The sequence below is a fragment of the Callospermophilus lateralis genome, unplaced genomic scaffold, assembly GCF_048772815.1.
Source record: "Callospermophilus lateralis isolate mCalLat2 unplaced genomic scaffold, mCalLat2.hap1 Scaffold_1907, whole genome shotgun sequence".
Classification (NCBI taxonomy): Eukaryota; Metazoa; Chordata; class Mammalia; order Rodentia; family Sciuridae; genus Callospermophilus; species Callospermophilus lateralis.
The window spans coordinates 178568-199739 of NW_027512922.1; the positions used below are offsets into that span (position 1 = coordinate 178568).

Consider the following 21172-nt stretch of genomic DNA (forward strand, 5'->3'; position numbering starts at 1 on the left):
GTTAATCCTAGTGTTTAGTTGGACAATCTCAGATAAAGTTTGTATGCTTATGAAAGATAAGGTTGAGAAGAGGGAAGAAACTCATTTTTGAGTCTCACTGCATACTAGGCACTTTAAATATAATTATATATCCTTAAATATACTTCATATGTGCTTATGCTTAGAATAAAGTTTCATGATGAATATATTTATTCAGACTTTAAAAGATATAATAATTAAGTGGAAAATGTGGGAAATAGACTATGCTCTGAGAGCAGTTGAAATACTCATTATTGACCATGGATAACTTCCAGTAAAAATATTTTCTGAAACTAACTATTTAAGCAAATATTCAAAGATTGGCTATTCAATTAATTGACATACGTTGGCAAACTATGACCTATAGGCCAAATTCTTCCACTATTATATCATAACAATTTATTAGATATTAGTCGCACCCATATTTTCATTTACTATAGCTCTACCCATGCAATAATGGCAGTGCAGAGTACTTGTGGCACAGGCCACATGCTAAAAAAAACTCCAAATATTTACTCTCTGAATTTCAATAGAAAAAAAAAAAAATATATATATATATATATATATATATATATATATACTAGCCCTTTGTTATGGTCCAAATGACTGTATATCCCTAAAATTCATCTGTTGAAATCCTAACCCCAGGTGAGGGTATTGGAATATGAGGGCTTCATGAGGTCATAAAGGTAAAGTTCACATGAATGGGATTAGTGCCCTTATTAATCACACCCCAGAGAGGTCTGTTCCATCATGTGAGAATTAATAAAAATTTACCATCTGTAAACCAGAGTGTGAGCCTTCAAAAGATTCCAAATCAGTAAGTGCCTTGATCTTTGTACTTCCACTAATATTAGCCCAGAGATCCATGAGAAATAAATATTTGTTGTTGAGAAACTTTCTGCTGTTTATACAGTTATGATTATCTGTTATAGCAGCCCAAGTAGACACTCTTCAACTACATAACCGCTAGCATGTTTTAAGCTCTGAAATTCACGAAACTAAAAAATTACTAAACCATTTCAAGTTCTTTTCCAAGAGTGAAAGAGATTATAATTTCATATCATAAATGTTTTGATACTATGACATGTGCACATGCTGCTTATGTTTTTTTTCCTAACCTTTAAGTGGAATGTTTGCTAAAATACAATAAAGAAAAATTTCAGAAGGGTAGAAAAATCAACAGTTAAGAGTGGTACAGCTTCTCTTTCTTGGGGATTAATCATAAAGACATAATTCCAGATTGTTGAGAGAGAGGGTGTTTCACGTAAGCAAGACCATTTTGCCAGGTTCCTGCCTTGTATGTAATGAGGCAATGCCTAATCTACCATAGATATTTTAATCTGAGTTAATGACCAAGTAGAATGCATCTCTTCATTGAGGAAAGAAGAGGAACAGAAATCAGCCTACCATCTGTTATTTCTTCCCTTCGGTGAGGCAGTGCTGGCTGTTGGTCCATTCGCCCTCCCTTGTGTTTGTTGGTGGGCCTGGGCCTCTGACTTTGATTCAGGGCTGTGCTCGTGTTACTATCAGTAGAAAATGGGCTGGTGGGTCGAGGTCTTTGAGAGGAGGTAAAGGCTTTTCCTAGAAAGAAAACAAAGGGAGTGGGGTATAGGGAAGGTCATTGTAATGCACTGATAATGTCTTGTATTTTCTGCTCTTCCTAAGGCTAAGTCTGTGAACCTACCTAGAGACGCCATTGGAAGATACCAAATATTGGTGCACCTATAAAAATAAATATATGCCCTGCTACATATAATGTGTTCAATTTTTATAAGCTAAGAACATCCCACCCACAAAAATATTTCAAACAATTGAACATAAAACAAATCCACCAATCCAAAGCTTCATACTGCTTGATTAGTTTTTATATTACCTTGAAAATCTTAGTGATAATTTTATAGTTATATGCAAATTCATGAAACATTATTTCTCAAAATTCAAGAGGTTATTTCTTAAATGAATTGCACACTGTTTCATTTTCACCCCTGAAATTTTAAAAAATCTGAGCACAGTAAAAAATGCCTTGTAGTTTTATTTGAAAAGTCTGCTCAGGTACACATGCTAAATTGACTTTACCACTTATATGCAAACAAAATGAACTCTATCTCTTAGTGGAAACTCAATAACATCAGTGTAGAGGATAGCAGGTTAAAATCACCTTGTATATCCAAAGTGAAGTAGGTATTTTGTGATAACTGTATCTGAGCAGACTTCAAATTCTTATGGACGAATGAATTGTACTATTTCCCTTTCTTGTGGTTTAGTACAAAAGAAGTGAAATTTATTCTGGGAAAAGGTTACCTAATACATTTTCAAAAACGTCTTTTAATACTGTTTATTATAGTAAGAGAAGGATGGTTTATGTTCATATATTTATTCTCTTGTCATGTTTTCATTTCATACAAACTTATCCTACATAGTTTCATTTTCCTAAGTCAATGTTACATGATGTTGCTTAATGTTTTATTAGCTATTAGCACACATGCAATACATGCAAGGAAACTAATAAATTAGTTTTATTCTGTCTAATTTATTAGTTTCCTTGCACTTTCTCACTGTTCTGCTTACAGCTAATGCCACAAAAAGCACTCAGGCAACATAAAGTTTTTGACTTATGCTTTATAAAGCAAGAAAATTCAAATAACAGTTATATTACAACATATTTTAGATTGGATGCTATATGAAAATAAACCTCTGCAATGCTTGAGAAATCATTTTATTTTGCTTGAAGATATCTAATACGTGCTCAAAATAAACATTGATGATATAATTCAAGACAATTTCCAAGGCTCACTTTTCTAACCTGAGAGTTTAATAAATATCAAGAGCATATCACTTTTATTTAATATTTGAACACTACAAAGATTTAAAAATGCATTTGATATTTCATTAGTTTTGTAAGAGAGCTCAGTTTAATTCATATATTACCATCCTAAATGTGAAGTTAAGAAGTACATAAACAAATATTAGAGCATAATCATGCCAAATTGTTGTTTTTTTTTTCCCAGAAAAACAAATGATTACAAACTGCTAATCTATTTTTAGAATTAAGACTGCATTTCTGTTTGTGGAATGAGCAGCATGTGAAAATGACATAATTGGTCCTTTATATTATTACTTATTACTCTCAGAAATCAATATTAAATTCTCTAATGTACAATATACACGTAGTCATCATTTTATTCAACTTGCAAATGCAGTAGGTGTATCTTTAATTAGCATCCTTTAAAACATATAATAAAATATTGTATTAAAATCTTAGCCAAACAATAAGACCCTCAGCCATTTGAACTGTTAGACTGAAAGCCTTACACCTATTCACCCCATGCTGAGGAAGGTTTCCCAGAAACTGCATTTGTAGAAAGAGACGGGGCAAAGGAAAGTAATGGAGATAAAAGCTGAATAATTTTAATCACTAGGTTCATTATTAATGTGTGCAGATTTTGCAAAGTGTGAGTTATTGAAAATTTAATGGCAATCTGAGTTGCTGATTTGCCGTAATATAGAAAGGAAGTATATTCCAATTAATCAGCAGAACCGTGAAGAGAAAGGGATATTAAGGATAGAAGGTAGTAAGTTGGAGCCTATTTTTGGCTCTACAAAACTTGCATCAGGTCAGAGTTCAGACAACAGAGCATCCCAAATGTTCATGCATATTACAGAGAGCCCTGCAGTCAGACTTGCTGAGAAAGAAGAGGAGAAAAAAGGTAAGTGTCCCAAGGACAAGATTCTCTCATGCAAAGAGTGTTGACTTTGGAGTCTACAAACCTGTTCTTGTAAGGCTCCTTCCATCCAGCCTAAAACCAGCTTTATCTGCTGCTGCCACCAGTGCTTGTGCAAAACTGCCACTGGCAAATATGGAACCATCTGAGGAGCTACCTACACTAGATCTATGACTAGAAAAGTTACAATCCTCATCAGATGCAGAGTCCCATCCATTTACCATTGAACCTAAAAACAAATGTAGTTGTCTAGTGAGTTTGTATATATTGCATATCTCATGTGCTTGCAAACACTATACGAATGAGCAAGTACACTGCCTCGACTCCTTGCCACTTTGAAGTTTCATCATGGATTCCTTAGCTAAACATTATCCGTGTTTTAAACACACTTAGTACAAATGAAAGAAGCTTGTGTAAAATCGGTATTTGTTTGAAGCACATGTGCAAGACATGTTCCAAGTGGTTCATTTCTTACATTGTTTAAATTGTTACATGATCATTTTTCCAAGCAAGAACTGCTATGTGTATTTTCTACAAGTCAGGGAGGATCACTTTTATTGAAACAAATTATGGTTAATTTAAACTGATCGGTGACTTGCTTGAATAAATAGTATGGGTATAATTTGAAGTTACTTCAGAGGGCAATGGTAATCTGCATAAAAACTTGAATGCCGGACCTTGTACGTACAGTTGTATTTCATAGAAGATCTGGAATTATTTTAAGATTTTAAGGTGAACAGTTAATTACTGTTTAAATAACAAAATACATCAACTAAAATGTATAGATGACATCAAATCAACTAAACATAGAACATGAGGAAAATGTTAGTTTGCAAAAGTGCTATTAATTTCAATATTTCTTATGCTTTCTTTGATTTTTAATATTTGAAGAACTCTAATTTTCTCTTTAACACTGATACTTATGAAATTAGCCTTTATGGAGACTATTATCAGCATTTCTATCAATTTTCTTTTTCAAAATGAACTATGGCAGTAGAGTAAAAAAAATGCAACTTTATATTTAAAGAAAATACACTTTGAAGATATTGACAACTTTTTTTCTTTCTAGAAAGTCACTTAGTATTTTATGCATATACATACACACATATTAGATAAAAGCACACTGGGAACTTAACTCATTATGTAATAAAATTAAAATTGCAGTACATATTTAAGTTGGTGTACCATTAATTCATGACAAAATAAATTATCAAGTATTGTTTACCCTATCTTCTGCTTTTGTTAGAAGAGGGACAAAAAAGGACTTACAAAAAGTTAATTTAGAATTCAGGCTGTCATGGTACAATAACACGGATGCATGCATTCTCAAGACAGAGAAAACTGAAACTGAAAGGGTTAGAATGATCTGGAAGTTAAAAGGGTGTTAAGTGTAGCAGAGAAAGATAGAGTCTTGATTCTATTTGCCAAAAGCACAAAGATATACTTTTTACTTTCCAAACAAATTCCCTTGACACAGACCACTGCAAAGAACCTGAGATAACACCAGCAACTGAGCCTCCTCTGAGAGATTCATTTCTAGGTTAATAATCACAAGTCAAGGATCAACAGCCCAAAATGAAAGAAGAAATGATGCAGTGGGTCTTGGAATATAATGCTACAGGAGATAAGAAGAAATCAAAGTGTTTCAGCAAGGGGTCACAAAAGAAAATGAAAGTCGAGAACTGGGAATAGTTTTAAAACATTCAAAAGCTCAGTTCCAAACCCTTCCATGTTATTTCTGTTTTTCTAAATGTCTGTGCTCACTCTCCAAACAAGCATCTCCTTATTGTTATTCTAATTCATCCTGACACTCCTTTTAGCGGATTTCCTTCTAGTCCCTTCTATCTTTCCTCATTGTTATCTACATTATCTTTTCAAAGCATCAATCTTATACTTTGTTCCTCCGTTTAAAGTCTTACCTATAACACCAATGCACATAAAAAATTAGGAATCTGAGACCTCCCCCCAATATTAAGCCAGCCTACCTTTGCAGCCCATTCTGTCCCACAACTAGTGTAATCTCACTCTCTCACCCACACATCACTTCCCATTTCTTGACAATACTCTGTATTGCACCAAATCTAATAATCACTGCCAAACTTTAAAGTTCAAATAAAATACCATCTTTATCCCCTGGGTTCTACCTTCAACATTCTGTTAGGGTGACTCCCTCCTTTGTTGTGAAACATTGTGCATGCAGTAGTCTATCACCTGTCTCCCTATATTTTGTATATTGTATGTATTTTTTCTGTTCCAGGAAATAAAACTCTTGACATTAAGAACTATCTCTTCTTCACTTCAGTATTTCTTGTACAGGGTCACTGAACAGTAGGAATTCAATGAACAGTGGGCATATGGAATTAAATGCATTTATTGTTTTTTTATTCACTGTAAATTCTTTGAGTGATTATATTTGATGTACAATTTCTTAGCAATGACCTTTCTTTAGTTGCAAAAAGAATGTTCTTACAAGCATCCTCAGAAAATTTATTAAACAAATTAGTGAATATTTGTTGATTACTTTGGAACCATGGGAAAAGCAATAACGTCTTCAAGTAAGAAAGTAAAAATTGTACTATATAATTTTTATTATATAAATTAGGATATATATTATATAATAAAGTTCATATGATGTACATCTTGGTTAGGCTTTGATATTTTTGAATATCAAGGTTAAGCAATATTGTCTTCCAATGAAGATGCTAAATATCATTAAGTGGCAAGTGGCAATTTATTTGTGTGTGTATATGTGACATCTCTATTGAGATTCACCCATCCCAATGCACTTAGCCCAAGCTCTTATTTTTGTTGTTATTCTTTTAAAATTTTCTTATTCCACTTCTATCCACTATGATCAGCCAAGAAATTGAGTCTACTCTGCCTGCTGTGTGGTTCTACTCTGAGGATCTAGAATATTGACAAATTTAGTTTCTGAATCTGCAAAATTTAGAAAAAAATCTCCCATCACAGCAATGTTACCAAAGAAATCCCATCTTGTAAGACTTCCCAACTTTCCCCCCAAATAAACTGTTATCACCCTGTGAAAGTGAGTCCCACACAAGAGGATTTCCATACATGCATCTGCCTTACCCTAAACAGATCAGCAACTTTCCTACTTTTGTGTTTGCTCTGATTTCTCTCAATCTTTCAAGCTTTAATTTGACACAATATGGCCTCAAACATAATCAAGAAATATTTAAACATATTTAAATTCATTTAAAAATGAATTTATTTTTCATTTGTTCATGAAGCTTTTCCTGATGCTCACCGACTCCCTTCTCTGGGAAGAGAGAGTGGCCTGGAAGGCAGGACATCAAGTGGGTATTGGTTGATAAAGAGACAACATTAGCTATTCTTTTACTTGTACTTCCAATAAGAGCAAAGCGACTAGACAGATGACTTTAGAGTTAAAGACAAATATACTATAGCTATTTGGCCATATTAGGCAATGAGAACACTAATGATCCCAAGTGAAAGAGAGAAGTTAAGTTAGTTGCTTCAATAGATTGCAACCAATATAAACAGAAAGAAATCGATATTTCCTTTTCCTTCATTACTCTGCCTTTCTGGTAAGTCTTCAACTTTCCTCTGAATTGGGGATGAGATACATAGAAATAGTACCTTCGTAGGACAATTTTAAAGCAGTTTAGTTATATTGTATGAACAAAAAGGTCTATAACATATGTTAAAGTTCCTACCATAAAATCGTTAAAATTTTTAACATTTATTGATTTTACCTCTCAGTCATTACAATTTTTCCTCTTACTTTTGATTTGAACATCAAGAATGATCTGAAGATTCAGGCAAACAATTATTAAAGAGAGGAGGGAAAGAAGGAGGAGAAGGGTAGAAATCCTTGAGGAGGAAGAGAAAAGGGGGAGGAAAAAAGACAGTAATTGAAAGAAAACAAAAAAGAGTAACTCATCAATTAAAAAGGAAGTCATTTAGTGGTAACAGTTTTTTTTTGTAAATGTAAGCATAAACATGAAAATAAAAGTGAACACCAGGTAAAAGGAGTTCAGCCAGAGATTCTTACAAATTATATGAGATTTGTATTCATTTGACACATTATAGCCCCAAACATAATCAATACATACTTAAACACTTAATGAAAAATGAATTTATGTCCTATAGAGAAATTTATTTGTGTTTATGTTCTCAATCTTTCCAAATTTCTCAGCTTTAAAATTACTGAAAGGTCAAAAAATATCTCAAATGTATTCAAGTTGTTAAAGAAAAAATGCACACAGGACATTAAGTTGTTGCTCAAATGTTACTGAACATAAAATACCATGATAAAGTGGCATCTTGCTGTGTCTCTATTACATCTTCAGCACTAAAATTAATTTATGATCAGTCATCAATTCATTTACATGTCGTTATATGCTAAATCCTTCCTTGCTGATAAATGCTTATCCTTAGATCCATTAAGCTAGAGTAAAGTCTGTGCTTTCTAATATGACCCTGATAATTGTTGCATTACCATTTTTATGAGATACAAAAACTAATGTTCCCCCATTTTTTGAGCCAATATTTAATTCTGAAATTTTTTCTATGAAGTTCTCATTGCCTAACTACCTGCTAAGTAAAATCTTCAACTCTAAATGTCTTTGATCAAATCAATCCAAATATTGACTTCTGTTTAGAGGCAGAGAAATATTTCAAGTCTCTGGAAATTCTTTTTACACTCAAATGTCTGAATATACAATAGTCCCACCTATATTCCAGAGAGAGAAAGGCATGGGGGAAGGTGGGAGGGAGTGGGAGAGAGGGAGGGAGGAAGGGAGAGAAATGTGTCATATAGGAAAAGCAAAATAAGCAATTAAAAAATCACTTCCCTTGGTTCATATAATACTTGTTAACTCATCTCAAAATATTGTGCATAAAATATGCACTTTTCTTATCCATTAAATTCCAAAGTATATATTTAATTTCTTTTTAAAGACATCAGATAATGATTTCCTTAATTTTAGCATTATTCCTGGAATTTGCCTTAATACTCAATTATTATGCTTTTGTAGCAGAAGCAAAGTGTGGCAAGTGTGTGGAGTGTGTGTGAGTCTGAGTAGGGAGTGAGTGTATTTGTGTGTGAGGGAGAGAAATTGTTAGGCCATTAGGCTTCACCATCTGTCAGATCAAACTTTCCCGAGTCCAAGGACCCAAAAGCTGTGTGCTCAGGTCAGATGGTGAGGATGTCTGGTTTTATTACTTTCATACTCTTCTGGTATGGGAGTTCCAGTAAAAACCTCCAAAGATATAAAGTGGAAAATACAGGGCCACAATTTCCTTTCAGCTGTAGTGTTCATGTGGGATCCAACAGGCAAGGAAAATTTTATTCGTTTCACTTTACAACACTCAATCTGGGTCTTTTTGTAATCAGTGAGGCAGTTAGAATCTTGACTACATGTTCAGGACATTGTCCTCTCCCACTCTCCTCTTGCCTTGGTTTGTTTTCATGGTGGTGTCATTAAATTCAGGAAACACTTATCCTTGACTCCCACCACATTTTGGAAGTTAGAGAAAGAAATCTTGAAATCTTGCCCCTCCCTGGTACTCAGAGAGCAAAGCTGACAAGTTGAACATTGAGGAAGAAACGGTCCATATTTCCCAAGACAATGTTGCATAGACATTGCTTAGTCCCAAATGCAGTGTGATGGTATGAAACTTAAAAAAATGTACATTATTACAACCAAATAGTATTAAGCACAAATTAAAATAAAAATTATAAAAATAATATTCCTTCCAAAAGAGCTAATGGATTTTAATTTTATTAGAAAAAGGTAACTGCACACAGAGATAAATATGAGAAGAATAAATAATAAAAGTCATATCAAATTCAATATTTTTATCAAAATTAAGCACATTGTGGGAAAGGATTAACGTTTCCAGCGATAAAATGCATATTTTATTTTTATAAATACATACTTATTCCTTTCAACACACACACACACACACACACACACACACACACACACACACACAGAGAGAGAGAGAGAGAGAAGTAAAAAAAACCAGAACATTATTTTCCTCTTCAATATGCTAATTCTGAGGATTAGAATGAACTGGGCATTTCCAGGGCAGAGATCATAGTAATTTATCTTTAAAGTAAAACTGATTGATTTTGTTCATTCTTCTGCCACTTATCTGGTAGATAACCTTCAAAAAGGATGTAAATCCTTCTGTGACTCAATTTCTTTAGCTATAAAATGAGAACAACAACAATAATAATGAGGTTATGAGGATTAAATGAGTTAGTAGATGGTAAAACTTTACATCAGGGCAGGGAGTTCTTTCTACAAATGTAAGAAACCAAATAATTTAGGCTTCTCCATTCTATAGTTCTGTCATGCATTCTTTAGTTCTGATTTCATACTTACATCTTGTTTCTTTACAAACTCTAACATTTAAATCCATTCTTAGCTCAGCCAGCCATAGGAAAAAACAAGCCACTGCTTAGAAGGGTATCATGCATTGACTAGGAGCTAGGTTTTCTACTTTATTATTATTATTGCTGTTTGGTTGTTGCTATTATTAAATCTAAATGTTTATTCAAATGACTAGAAGTCATGGGCTTAAAATAAATGTTTGTTTAGGGAATAAATACATGAAACAGGAGACTTGCAAATACATATTACCATTACTAAGATCATGGGATGTGGAATTATTGATATTTTCATTTCTTTTTGTTCTTTTTCATTCTTGATGATCATTTCAAGATTTAAGTAGCCATTCACAAACTACATACTTGCTATGGAAATATTTGCAGTTAATGTATGTATATATATATATATATATATATATATATATATATATATATATATATATATATATATATTTTACAGAATAAAGCTCTGTAGACTGTTAGTGGCTGGTATTCCTTATGCTGGCAGTTGGGAGTACAATTCAGCCAAGTAAAATTTGAAATTTTACATAAAGACTTTCAGCCCACCCAGTGTTACTGTGTTACCCAGTGTTACATCCATTCTGGATGGCTTTAGAGTCTCCAGGAATGGAAATTGTTAGTTCTATTTAATAAAAATGGTCATTTGCTTCATGAAAATGACAATATAAGGGAATTTCAGTTGAAAGTAAAGATTAATTTACACCACAGGCGAGTTTAGAACTCTAAGAAACTGACGGTAAGTTCAGAGTCCTCTAGTCTCCAAAGCTCATTGAAGGAGTATGTGTATTATGGCCTATCTCTATTAGCACTATTAAAGTAGCCTTATAGCTGAACAAAACCTAAGAACATCATTAGAACAATATTCATTAGCACGTTGGTTTTGATTACATTTGGTCCACATAAACATCCACCTGAGCATATGTACAGGCATGTGTACACACACAATTACATGTATATCCTAGTTGCTCTCCCTCACACACAAATACATTCCCTCGCTACATAGACTCACACATATTCCACACACATTGTGCCTTGTCTTTCATACACACATGTATACCATACACTTTACACACATGTTCACAAACTGTATAGAATTGAAAACTGTGTAATACATGCACATACCCTGTATAGATGTGCACACCCCATTCACACTCACACTGTATATGCACTTTCAATCTTCCTTGTTCTCACACACATTTATACTCATGCACTCTACACCCTACATATGTACATACACTAATACTCACATCCCCTATGGCCACACTAATACCTACATATACTCATTCACACTTCCTACACACATACACATAGACACACAACACACCCTGGAAGGCAAATCAAATCTTTGATCAAACTTTCTCCTCAAAGTCATTGGTGCATGGAAAGACAAAAAAATGTGTATGGGGGAGGTGCTTAAGTTGCTTAAGTGTAAAGTACAACTTCTGCTAAGGAGATGTATTATTCATAGGATAAGTGCATTGTGGAATTCATGCCTAAACACCCTGAGGTTTCTATATTCAGAAGTAATTAAGCAGTGAATTCAAGTAGGGAAATTTAGACTTTCTTTTCTTAGCAATAAGAGCTTCATTTGGAATTAACATTATATTACCAACAGGAGAAATGCAGGTTACTTAAGATGTTTAAACTTGACATCTTAACCAGTGGACTACTTTAGACATCCTTACTTGTTCCTGACAGGTGTGTATGTAAAAGTGCAGAGTGGTGTTCTCCCAATTTATAGATACATTTATCATCTTTCTAATTATAGTATTTAATAAAAGAACTACATCAGCATAGCTGACTTTTTTTCATCATTATTGCACATTTTTACTGCATTCCTAAAGGAAAAAAAGAGTTCAGTATCATTAGTGAAATATGCAAAAATATGCAGAATTTTACCCTTAAGGAGATTATGCTAGAAATTCAGGCAAAGAGGCTTAACATAATAGTGCCCTAATAAGTCAGCTCTCTGAATTCAAAGATTTTAACTTTTGCTCTGTCACTGTGGGTTGGATCTGGGTTTCAAATCACACCAGTATATCTGCAGTTCTTAAATCTTAATTTGACTGGCAAGCTGACCATCCATCAAGCAAGAAGAAAAACCGAATAGTGGACTCATGCATCATGCACTTCCTCATGCAGAGAGGGCTGTACAGGAAAAGTGAAGGCACTCATGTTTTCTCAGCACTAAACCAGTTTCCATTTGTGTTTGCAGAACTAATATGGAACACAAAGTCTGTGGAATTCGGAAACTGTTGGATTAAAAGTAAATTAAGACTGTGATAAGATGCTTTCTAGGATGAAAGTTGTCATCCAGGAAAATACAGATATGTGTAGTTTCCTTAGAAATCCTAAAGAAATGCAAAGACCAGGCTTAGTATGGAGTAGCTAGGTCTTCATAATTTTGTAAAAGGCATTTTTTGTGTGTGTGCCTGTGTATCAAAGAATGTATAACTATGTGAACAGAAATACTGAATTTTTACTTTTCACCATATATATTGTGTACATATTAAGATTTTAAAATTTCCAATTGAAATTGTTGGACATAGGTTACACATCAGTCCTGGAATCATCAGAGGAGGGTACCAACTGAAGTCTTTCACTTGGTGAACAAGGCAAGCAGAAGCCAGAGGAGTAAATAAGTCAAAATAAATATACTTCTTGGAAGAGGGGAAGTTGTTGGATTCTACACTATAAAATGCATAAATGCATGGTTTATCTCACTATGCATTTTCCACTCTAAAAATAATACCTTGTGCAACTGAAGAGTCTTTTTCTGAAGACTTGCTTATTTTCATCAGTGAATGGTTTTACAGTGTGAAATATCAAGAAGCATTTTAAGATTGCATTCATTTTGTATGTTCCTCCTGATATACAAAATATATCATTTCTAAAAGTTTTTTTTTTCTTTTTTTTTTTTTATGTAATAGACTTGGTTCCCTAGCACAGTGAACTTTTCATTAAAGCCATGACTATAATTGAGTTTTCTTTCATGTCTTTAAAGCTTTTTAAAATTCATGAATTTTCTTATCATTTTTGCAGCAAAGCAAAAGTATTTCCAAATCCTTTTTGAATTTTGTGTTTAACATTAACATATTTAAAATGTTACAGAAATAGATGGAGTGGAATAAATCTTACATAAGAAAGTAAGAAAGTACTTGATTTTTGATGCATTTCAATATTGCAAATAGGTCAGTTATTCATATTAAATCAGTTCCATTACCTGTCACAGAATTGTCTATATTGTCCATACTGGATCCGGGTGTCTGGTCTAGTGCTCTCAGGGGCCTGGGGATTTCTAAAGCTTCCTCTTCATCATCAGCATCATCATCTGGAACATCTGTTTCCAAGTCAGAAATCAAGGATCCTGACACATAACCTAATGGTGGAACTGGGGGCTGTGGGGGTGGATTATTGCTTTGAATGTGCCTAGAATTCAAATGGAAACAATAAAATGGGAAAAGCAGTCCATTAACATTCAAAAACATTGTAATAAGAATTAAATGGCATGCTATGGTAACAGTATTCTTCTTTTGCATTAATAATTTTGGAGTTTACAATGCTTTATTACATACACATCAATAGAGACAATAGGTCTCTGGGCATATGCCTTACCAACAACCACATAAATTTAAGAATTATTCTAGTGATATAAACATATATTTTGTATAGATAAGTCATCAAAAACAGAATGAAAATACTTGTCACAAGACTATTTAAATTTACCTTTTCAAAAAATAATATATATACCCATACATATATACATATACATATTATTTTGTTTCCAATTTTTGTGTAATCCACCCATGCGGCCTGCTAGCACTTAAGATGTCACTGGAATGCCTAATGTTCCTTCTCTTCCATCTTCAACACATTTCTGGACTTAGGAGGATTTCTTTTTGCATGACCCTCTCAGAGCAGGCTGAGTAGTATTTTCATTTGCCCCAGTTAGGGCAAGTATCTTCTGCTCTATCTACCTAGTTGTGCATCTATCTCAGCCACCAAAATCTTGAACTTCTCCAAGGCAGAAACAATTCACCCTAGTATTCTGTGTTTAGAACAAAAGATGTGTTAGATAAACCCTTTGCAATGAGTAAATAATTTTAATCTCAACCTTCATTAGATAAATAGAATCTTATAATTACCATCACAGTTTTGAAACATATTCAAGTAAAACTTAAATTTATCAAATAAGGTGGCTAAATAATGTGCAACTGGACACCTACAAAATGCTAAGCAAAAGCACTGCAATGTTATTTTCTTCCTTCTTTCCTTTCTTCCTTCCTTCTTTCCTCCGTCCCTTCCTTCCTTCCTTCCTTCCTTCCTTCCTTCCTTCCTTCCTTTCTTCCTTCATTTCTTTTTTGGGGGAAGTACCAAGATTGAACCCAGGGATGCACAATCACTGAGCCACATCCCCAGCCCTATTTTGTATTTTATTTACAGACAGGGTCTCACTGAGTTGATTAATGCCTCACCATTGCTGAGGCTGGCTCTGAACTCAAAATCCTCCTACCTCAGCCTCCAGAGCTACTAGGATTATAGGTGTGCGCCACTGCAGCCGTCAGCAATGTTGTTTCTTAATGTAATTTAAAAGCAAATGTACTACAAGTTTTAACAGAGTCTTTTCATTGCTGTCATTCAAAAGTATCTTAAATACCCCTTCTATTTAAGCAAGACTAAAGAGTAAGTGTTATGTTCTTTTACTGTTGTCTTTTGAAACTCATTTCCAAGTCTGGCAATATCCCCTGTGTATCGTCACACTTAAGGGAAAGTAGTGCTGTCCTTGACTCCAATTGGAAGAAACAACAAGAAGCTCTGCTTTGGGGATTTTTCTAGACTCTGCCTCATAACTCTTCTCTTTGCTGACTTTATATGTTTTTACAGAAGTTAACTATGTCTTTGAGAATAATAGATTTCAATAAATTCTTCTAGTGAATTCTTGAATTTCAGTGTGGTCTCAGGACCCTGATATTTGTATTTTTTATCAGAAATGAGAGTGGTGTGAGGACTGCCCTTTCATTTTATACATGAGGTATTATTTCTGACATCATTTTAAACACATTAACTATAGCATGCAAGTGGTAAGCAAGTTGCCCATAGTTATGCAGATAGGAAGCAGGTTCACCTCCATGGTAACTGCCCCAACTTGGGCTGTCCTCAGTCAAAGCTCAGAGTATGGAATCAGAATCTGCCTAGAGGTGGGACTTAGGACCAATATATTTTAAAGTTCTCCATATGATTTCAAAACACACACAAATTTGAGAACCCCTGAGCCAAAGTCTCTGCTTCAAATGACTTAAAGTTGTGATTTCACCAGTTAACCTTGAGAGAATCCTATCACTCTTTAAGTAATTGGCTTCATTTTAACCAGTGATGTATCATAAAATAATTATGTGTAACAGGAGGTTGTCTTTAATCTTTAGAAAAAATGAGAAAATGTTCAAGACCCTCTTATCCTAAGGAAAGAGCATGTTTATACAGCTTTAAGTGACATACCTGTTTGAGAATCTCTTTGTATGTATAGTTAACTATGTTATATTTTAATATAGCTGTTATATTTTAAAAATAGTCAATTAACACTGAGAATAAGAGTCATCTCATAATCAACTTACTCTAGTAGCTAGAATTACCCTCCCATAAAAAGAAAGATAATATTATCTTTTAAAAAAGCTACCATAATTTCAAGCACAGGGTATAAATCAAGAGAACATAATTCAAAGAATGTCACAGAGATTTTGTTTTCAAGGGTGCAGGCCTATATATCACTATCTGAGAGAAAAACATTGGAAAAAACAACCAACCCTATAAAATTATGATCTACCATATTTGTACAAGATACCTATATGAATTGCATCTATAATTTATGAAAGTTTTTAAATAATTAGAAGAAAAAACTATAGATCCTGGTGTGGTGGCACAGGCTTGTAATCCCAGTGGTTCAGAAAGCTGAGGCAGGAGGATCACAAATTCAAAGACACCAATTTAGTGAGGCCCTAAGAAACTTAGAGACAACCTGTCTGAGGTGTGGGTGAGGGGGGCAGCTGAGCATGTGGTTTAGTGGTTAAGTGACCCTGGGTTCAATCCTTGGTACCAAAAGAAAAAAAATGAAATTTGGGTTTTTAATCTATTCTTTATGATTTTAAAAAATGCATTTTCTGTTAGTACATTTGTTATTTTTCTGATTTGTTTAATTCTGCCCAAAGAGGGTCTTTTAATAACTGACACTGACCATAAGTGATTTGCAGAAGCTTGGATTTACATATTCACAATCACATGCAGAATTAATCACAGGCATTTTGAAGAATCCAAAAGGAGTCCTTCATCATGGCATTAAAAGTGAGTTCAAGGATAAGCTAATTGAAGCTAAATCAGTTGTAAATTAGAAGATTCCACTGTAGCCAAATAGCACTTTAGACTGAATTTCAGCAGACCTGAATTCTTGCTCTAGCTTAGTCTCCAACTAGCTATGCGACTTTGGTCAAATTAACATTTCTGTAGTAGTTAAATCATTTTCTAAATGATTAACGAGTATACAAAATCAAAATTTTGTCCCCATGTGTATAGTTTTATGAATATGTCTTGTGAATTTATATAAAAGGGCATTTCCATGTGCAGAAAACATGGATCCCTTGACTCAATGAATATATTTACCATGTTTGTTTTGCTATATCAAACTGATATGCCCTTGTCAGTTCATCCAGGTGAGCCTGCAGCATGGGTTGCATCTCTACCCGTGGAGATGGAGTAAGAGTGGCAGTAGACTGTTGTCCAAAAGAGATAGCAGGAGAGGAAGCCACGCCTCAAACAGGTGGAGTTGGGACCCGATCATCATCTTCTTCCAGTTCATTTTCCATACCCTGGTGTAAGTATGTTTGTACTGGTAATGGTGGGCACCAACTATCACTGTCATAGCTGAAATTAGATGAGGAAAAATGCACATTAATAGACAAACAAAAATGGCTACACTGACAATAAACAGCAACCACATGGTGTCTAAAATGTTCTCTCAGTTTACTTCATCCTGATCACATTGTCAATGCTACTATAGTAAATCACCTAATTTGAAATTGTAATTACAACTGTTATCTCAGTATCTCAATTTATTCTTTAAAGATCTTTTTCGCTAATTGTTACCCCACAGTTACAAAAAGCAATAACTTCCCAACAAAGTTACTCATGTGGAAACACCAAATTGCTAATTAAAGACAATTAATGAATTTAGTGCTTGTAGACTTAACTGCTTCCTTCTCTTATGCACCAGCAGAATACATCAATAGAGCTGACTGACCATATAAGAAGTATCAGAGAACTTGATTTGCTTTTTTTTAAAGAGAGAGTGAGGAGAGAGAGAGAGAGAGAGAGAGAGAGAGAGAGAGAGAGAGAGAATTTTAATATTTTATTTCTTAGTTTTTGGCAGACACAACATCTTTGTTTGTATGTGGTGCTGAGGATCGAACCCGGGCCGCACGCATGCCAGACGGGGGCGCTACCACTTGAGCCACATCCCCAGCCCCTTGATTTGCTTTTATTCTAGACTTAAGACAACCTTTCTATTTGATATTCCAGTCATAAGACTTCATGACACAAATTATACTCAATATTAGTTTATTTCCCTTATTTTTATCAGTAAAATCAAATGCTTCTTCTTACATTGAGTGTTAAATTCAAACCAGAAAACAGAAGTTCAAAACCTTGCCCTACAAAATATATATTTTTTAAAAATTGTTTTATTGTAGTAAAATATTTAATATGAAATGAACCTCATTGACATATTTTAAGTGCACAAAATACAATTATTTTAAATACTTATATTTCATGTTCAAATTACATCTAGAAACGGGATTATGGTCCAGGAATATGACCGTAATATGACCAGGAATATGTTTTTGTTGTGGTACAAAATAAGCAGAATTTCTACTTATACTTTTTCTGTAACCCTAATGTTTTCAGAAATCAAATAAGTCCTAATATACTTTTTTTATAGATTTTTAAGTATAAGATAAGAATAATAAAGGATTTAATTGTTTTCTTAATTCAACATCTTAAATATCTCCTGAATCTGCCTCCTACATCTCCTCTTCCATAATTATTGATCAGTCACCTTCTATAAAATAGTTCAGTAGCTTTCTGATTCTCTTTTCTTCTTTTCCACCCTATCTTTAATGCAGGCAACAGGATGTTAATTCACATCACACCTACACTTACGATCATAACTAATATGAGAAAAGTCAAAACTCATTAGCTGGCTTAAAAGATCCTTCCCCAATGGATTAATCTGTTATTTTAGCCCTGTTTCTCAATATTTCCCCAACAACAGCCTATTTTCTAATTTTTCCTAAACTCTGGGTCTGCGTATGACTGTTCTCAAATCATCTATCTGCCTGTGGGTTCCTGGTCACCTCAAAGGTGGTTAGTTTTGTGGAACCTTCTCTACCATTTCCATATACAACTGATTAGAATTTTATAATACCTACATTGTGGAACTACCCATGTTATATTGGGATTATTTGTCTCTGTCTCTTTTGTCCTATTATTCTGTGAGATCCTTAAGTCCAAGAACTATTTAATACTCTTCTCCATTGCTAGTGCTTAGTACCTAAAATTAGAATTAACTATCCATATCACAGCTATGCATAACTAGTCTTGATCTCCCTTATTAAAAAAAAACTGTAATTCATATAGATCCACTGTAAGTTGAATATCTTCACTTGAGTAACATTTTAATCATTTTGTTAAAAACTGAATATATCATAAAAACCTGCATGTGGACATGTATAGCAGTTTTATTTATAATTGCCAAAATTTGGAAGTAGCTAAGATATCCCCAGAAGTTGAATAAATAAACAGATACATCCAGACAATGGAATATTATTCAATGTTTAAAAGAATTGGGCTTCAAGTCATAAAAAGACATGGAGAAAACATAAATGCACCTTGGTAAGTGAAAGAAGTCAATATACAAAGGGTATAGATTGTATATTTCCAATTCCAGAACATTCTAGAAATGGCAAAACCATGAAAAGAGTAAAAACATCAGTAGTGCCAGACTCTGGGGAGTGAGAAATGGGCAAAAAGCAAAGTGGATTTTGGAACAGTGAAGATACTTTGTATGATACAATAATGGTAGATACATGTCAACCTGAATCTGTCCAAACCACAAAATGTACCACATGATAAGTAAACCCTGTGGGAAATGATGCATTCTGGGAGATAATGATGTGCCAATGCAAGTTCATGAACTAGAATAATTGCACCAGCTTGGTGAGAGATGATAGGAGATTATGCATATGTGAAAGTTGGGATAAATCACTATGCTTTTCTTCATTTTCTTGTGAACCAAAAACTGGTCTATAAAACTAAAATCTCTTTTTAAAGTAACCCCAAATTTATCATTCTTTTTTCCCAACAGTTATGTGTTAGGGTCCTGACTTTATTTCATATAGCATACAATTCAGTAGATTGATATTAAGTAAATTATTAAAAATACAGGGTACTGTAGAATTGATTTGGAAGGCCTAATATTGTTTTGGGGTTGATCAAGGCTACAGTGATCACTAAAAAGAGAAAATTTTAAGTGACATATGTGGAAGGGAAATGGTTTTGGAACAATTCAGATAGTTTCCTAAATGGCAATATCTTCCAAAGAAAGAAAAAAAATGGGCACAGGTGAAGCAGAGCACCACTTACATTTTTTTTCTATGAAAATATGAGAATGGTCTACCAATTTTATTTCTCTTATCTATTCTGTTTATTAAATATATTTAATCTTTAGTCTACCTTTAGGATAGGTTTTATAGTTTCTCAACATGAATCTTCTGCTCAAACTAAATTGGTTTGTCTCCTCTTGTCTACGTACTTTTCTGGTAGGTTTGTTTATAGAATCCAAGTTATTCAAATAAACTGGATGCCTCCAAATTTACCTATCTTAATCTGATAAATCCTCAAGCTATAGGTGAAATCTCATATCTTTATAAAGATTTCCTTGATGAGGCCAACTAGCATTGCTAAACTACTCTTCTTAACTGGTGCTGACAATATTTTTCTACATTTATTTGAAAATTGATTATGCACCATCTAATGTTCTTTCCAATGTTGGACTCTTTTAACACTTTAAATTATTTTTGTATTTACTTTTCACATGTTTATGGTATCTTTTTCTCAAGTGGATTTAAGCTACCTTAGAGTTATAACATGGAACTGTTCTTGTTCTGTTGCCCCTAACAGTATACCTTAAAAATAGTAGGTTATAAGCATATTTACTGATTTTAAATGAAAACACACAATTTGATTAATTAATAAAAATGCTTAGGTTTATTTTCTTACTTAACTTTAAATATCATATTATTAACTCAAACAAAAAAATATACAAGAAAGCTAATCATAAAATAATTGTCCTTTTTCAGTATAGAATGTGTTTACCATTGTAGTTCATCAATTAAATTTACATTTACTTTGTAAAATTCAGTAGAAAAGAGCACATTTATTTTTGTGTCAGAAAGTCATAATTGCACTTTCTTACATTGGTTTATTCCCATATATATTATACTTTTAAATAAAAAACTATATACTTAATCTTTCAAATGAAATTAGCCATTTCATTTGAAATGAAATGTAAAATTTGTGTAGTCCATAAATAGTAAACTGTTCTTACTTTCAATAATCTACTAGAGATATACCTATGGAATGAAAACACAAAATGAACATAAGAGAAAGGAAAAGTGTATGGTATATGCATCACATGTGTTAAGGTAACAAAAAAAACATGGTAGTAAGTTGTATTAGATTCATTTTTATTATTCAAATAATATCAGGCAAAGAAGTGTCTAACCATTAAAACATTATTTTTAATACTATGTAAATGCATTGCATTGTGTATTAAATGACTAAAACATATTTCATCACCTATCTCACAAACATACTATACATTTTATCACCAATTCTTCTATGTCCTTTTTCAAAGTTACTCTAGAACTTTAATATACCAACTCTGTATATAAGTCTACATGCAGTATATAAGCAAAGCTGG

The 21172-nt window shown here is 33.4% G+C and overlaps 1 protein-coding gene across 1 annotated transcript in view; it reads right to left on the reverse strand.

The window, feature by feature from the left end:
• The window catches only part of LOC143387941 (roundabout homolog 2-like), a 96474-nt gene that overhangs the window by 26333 nt on the left and 48969 nt on the right, over positions 1-21172 (reverse strand). Inside the window, 3 exon segments of the mRNA XM_077108196.1 lie at positions 1429-1602; positions 13370-13575; positions 16798-17058. Coding sequence (XP_076964311.1) covers positions 1429-1602; positions 13370-13575; positions 16798-17058 — 641 coding nt within the window.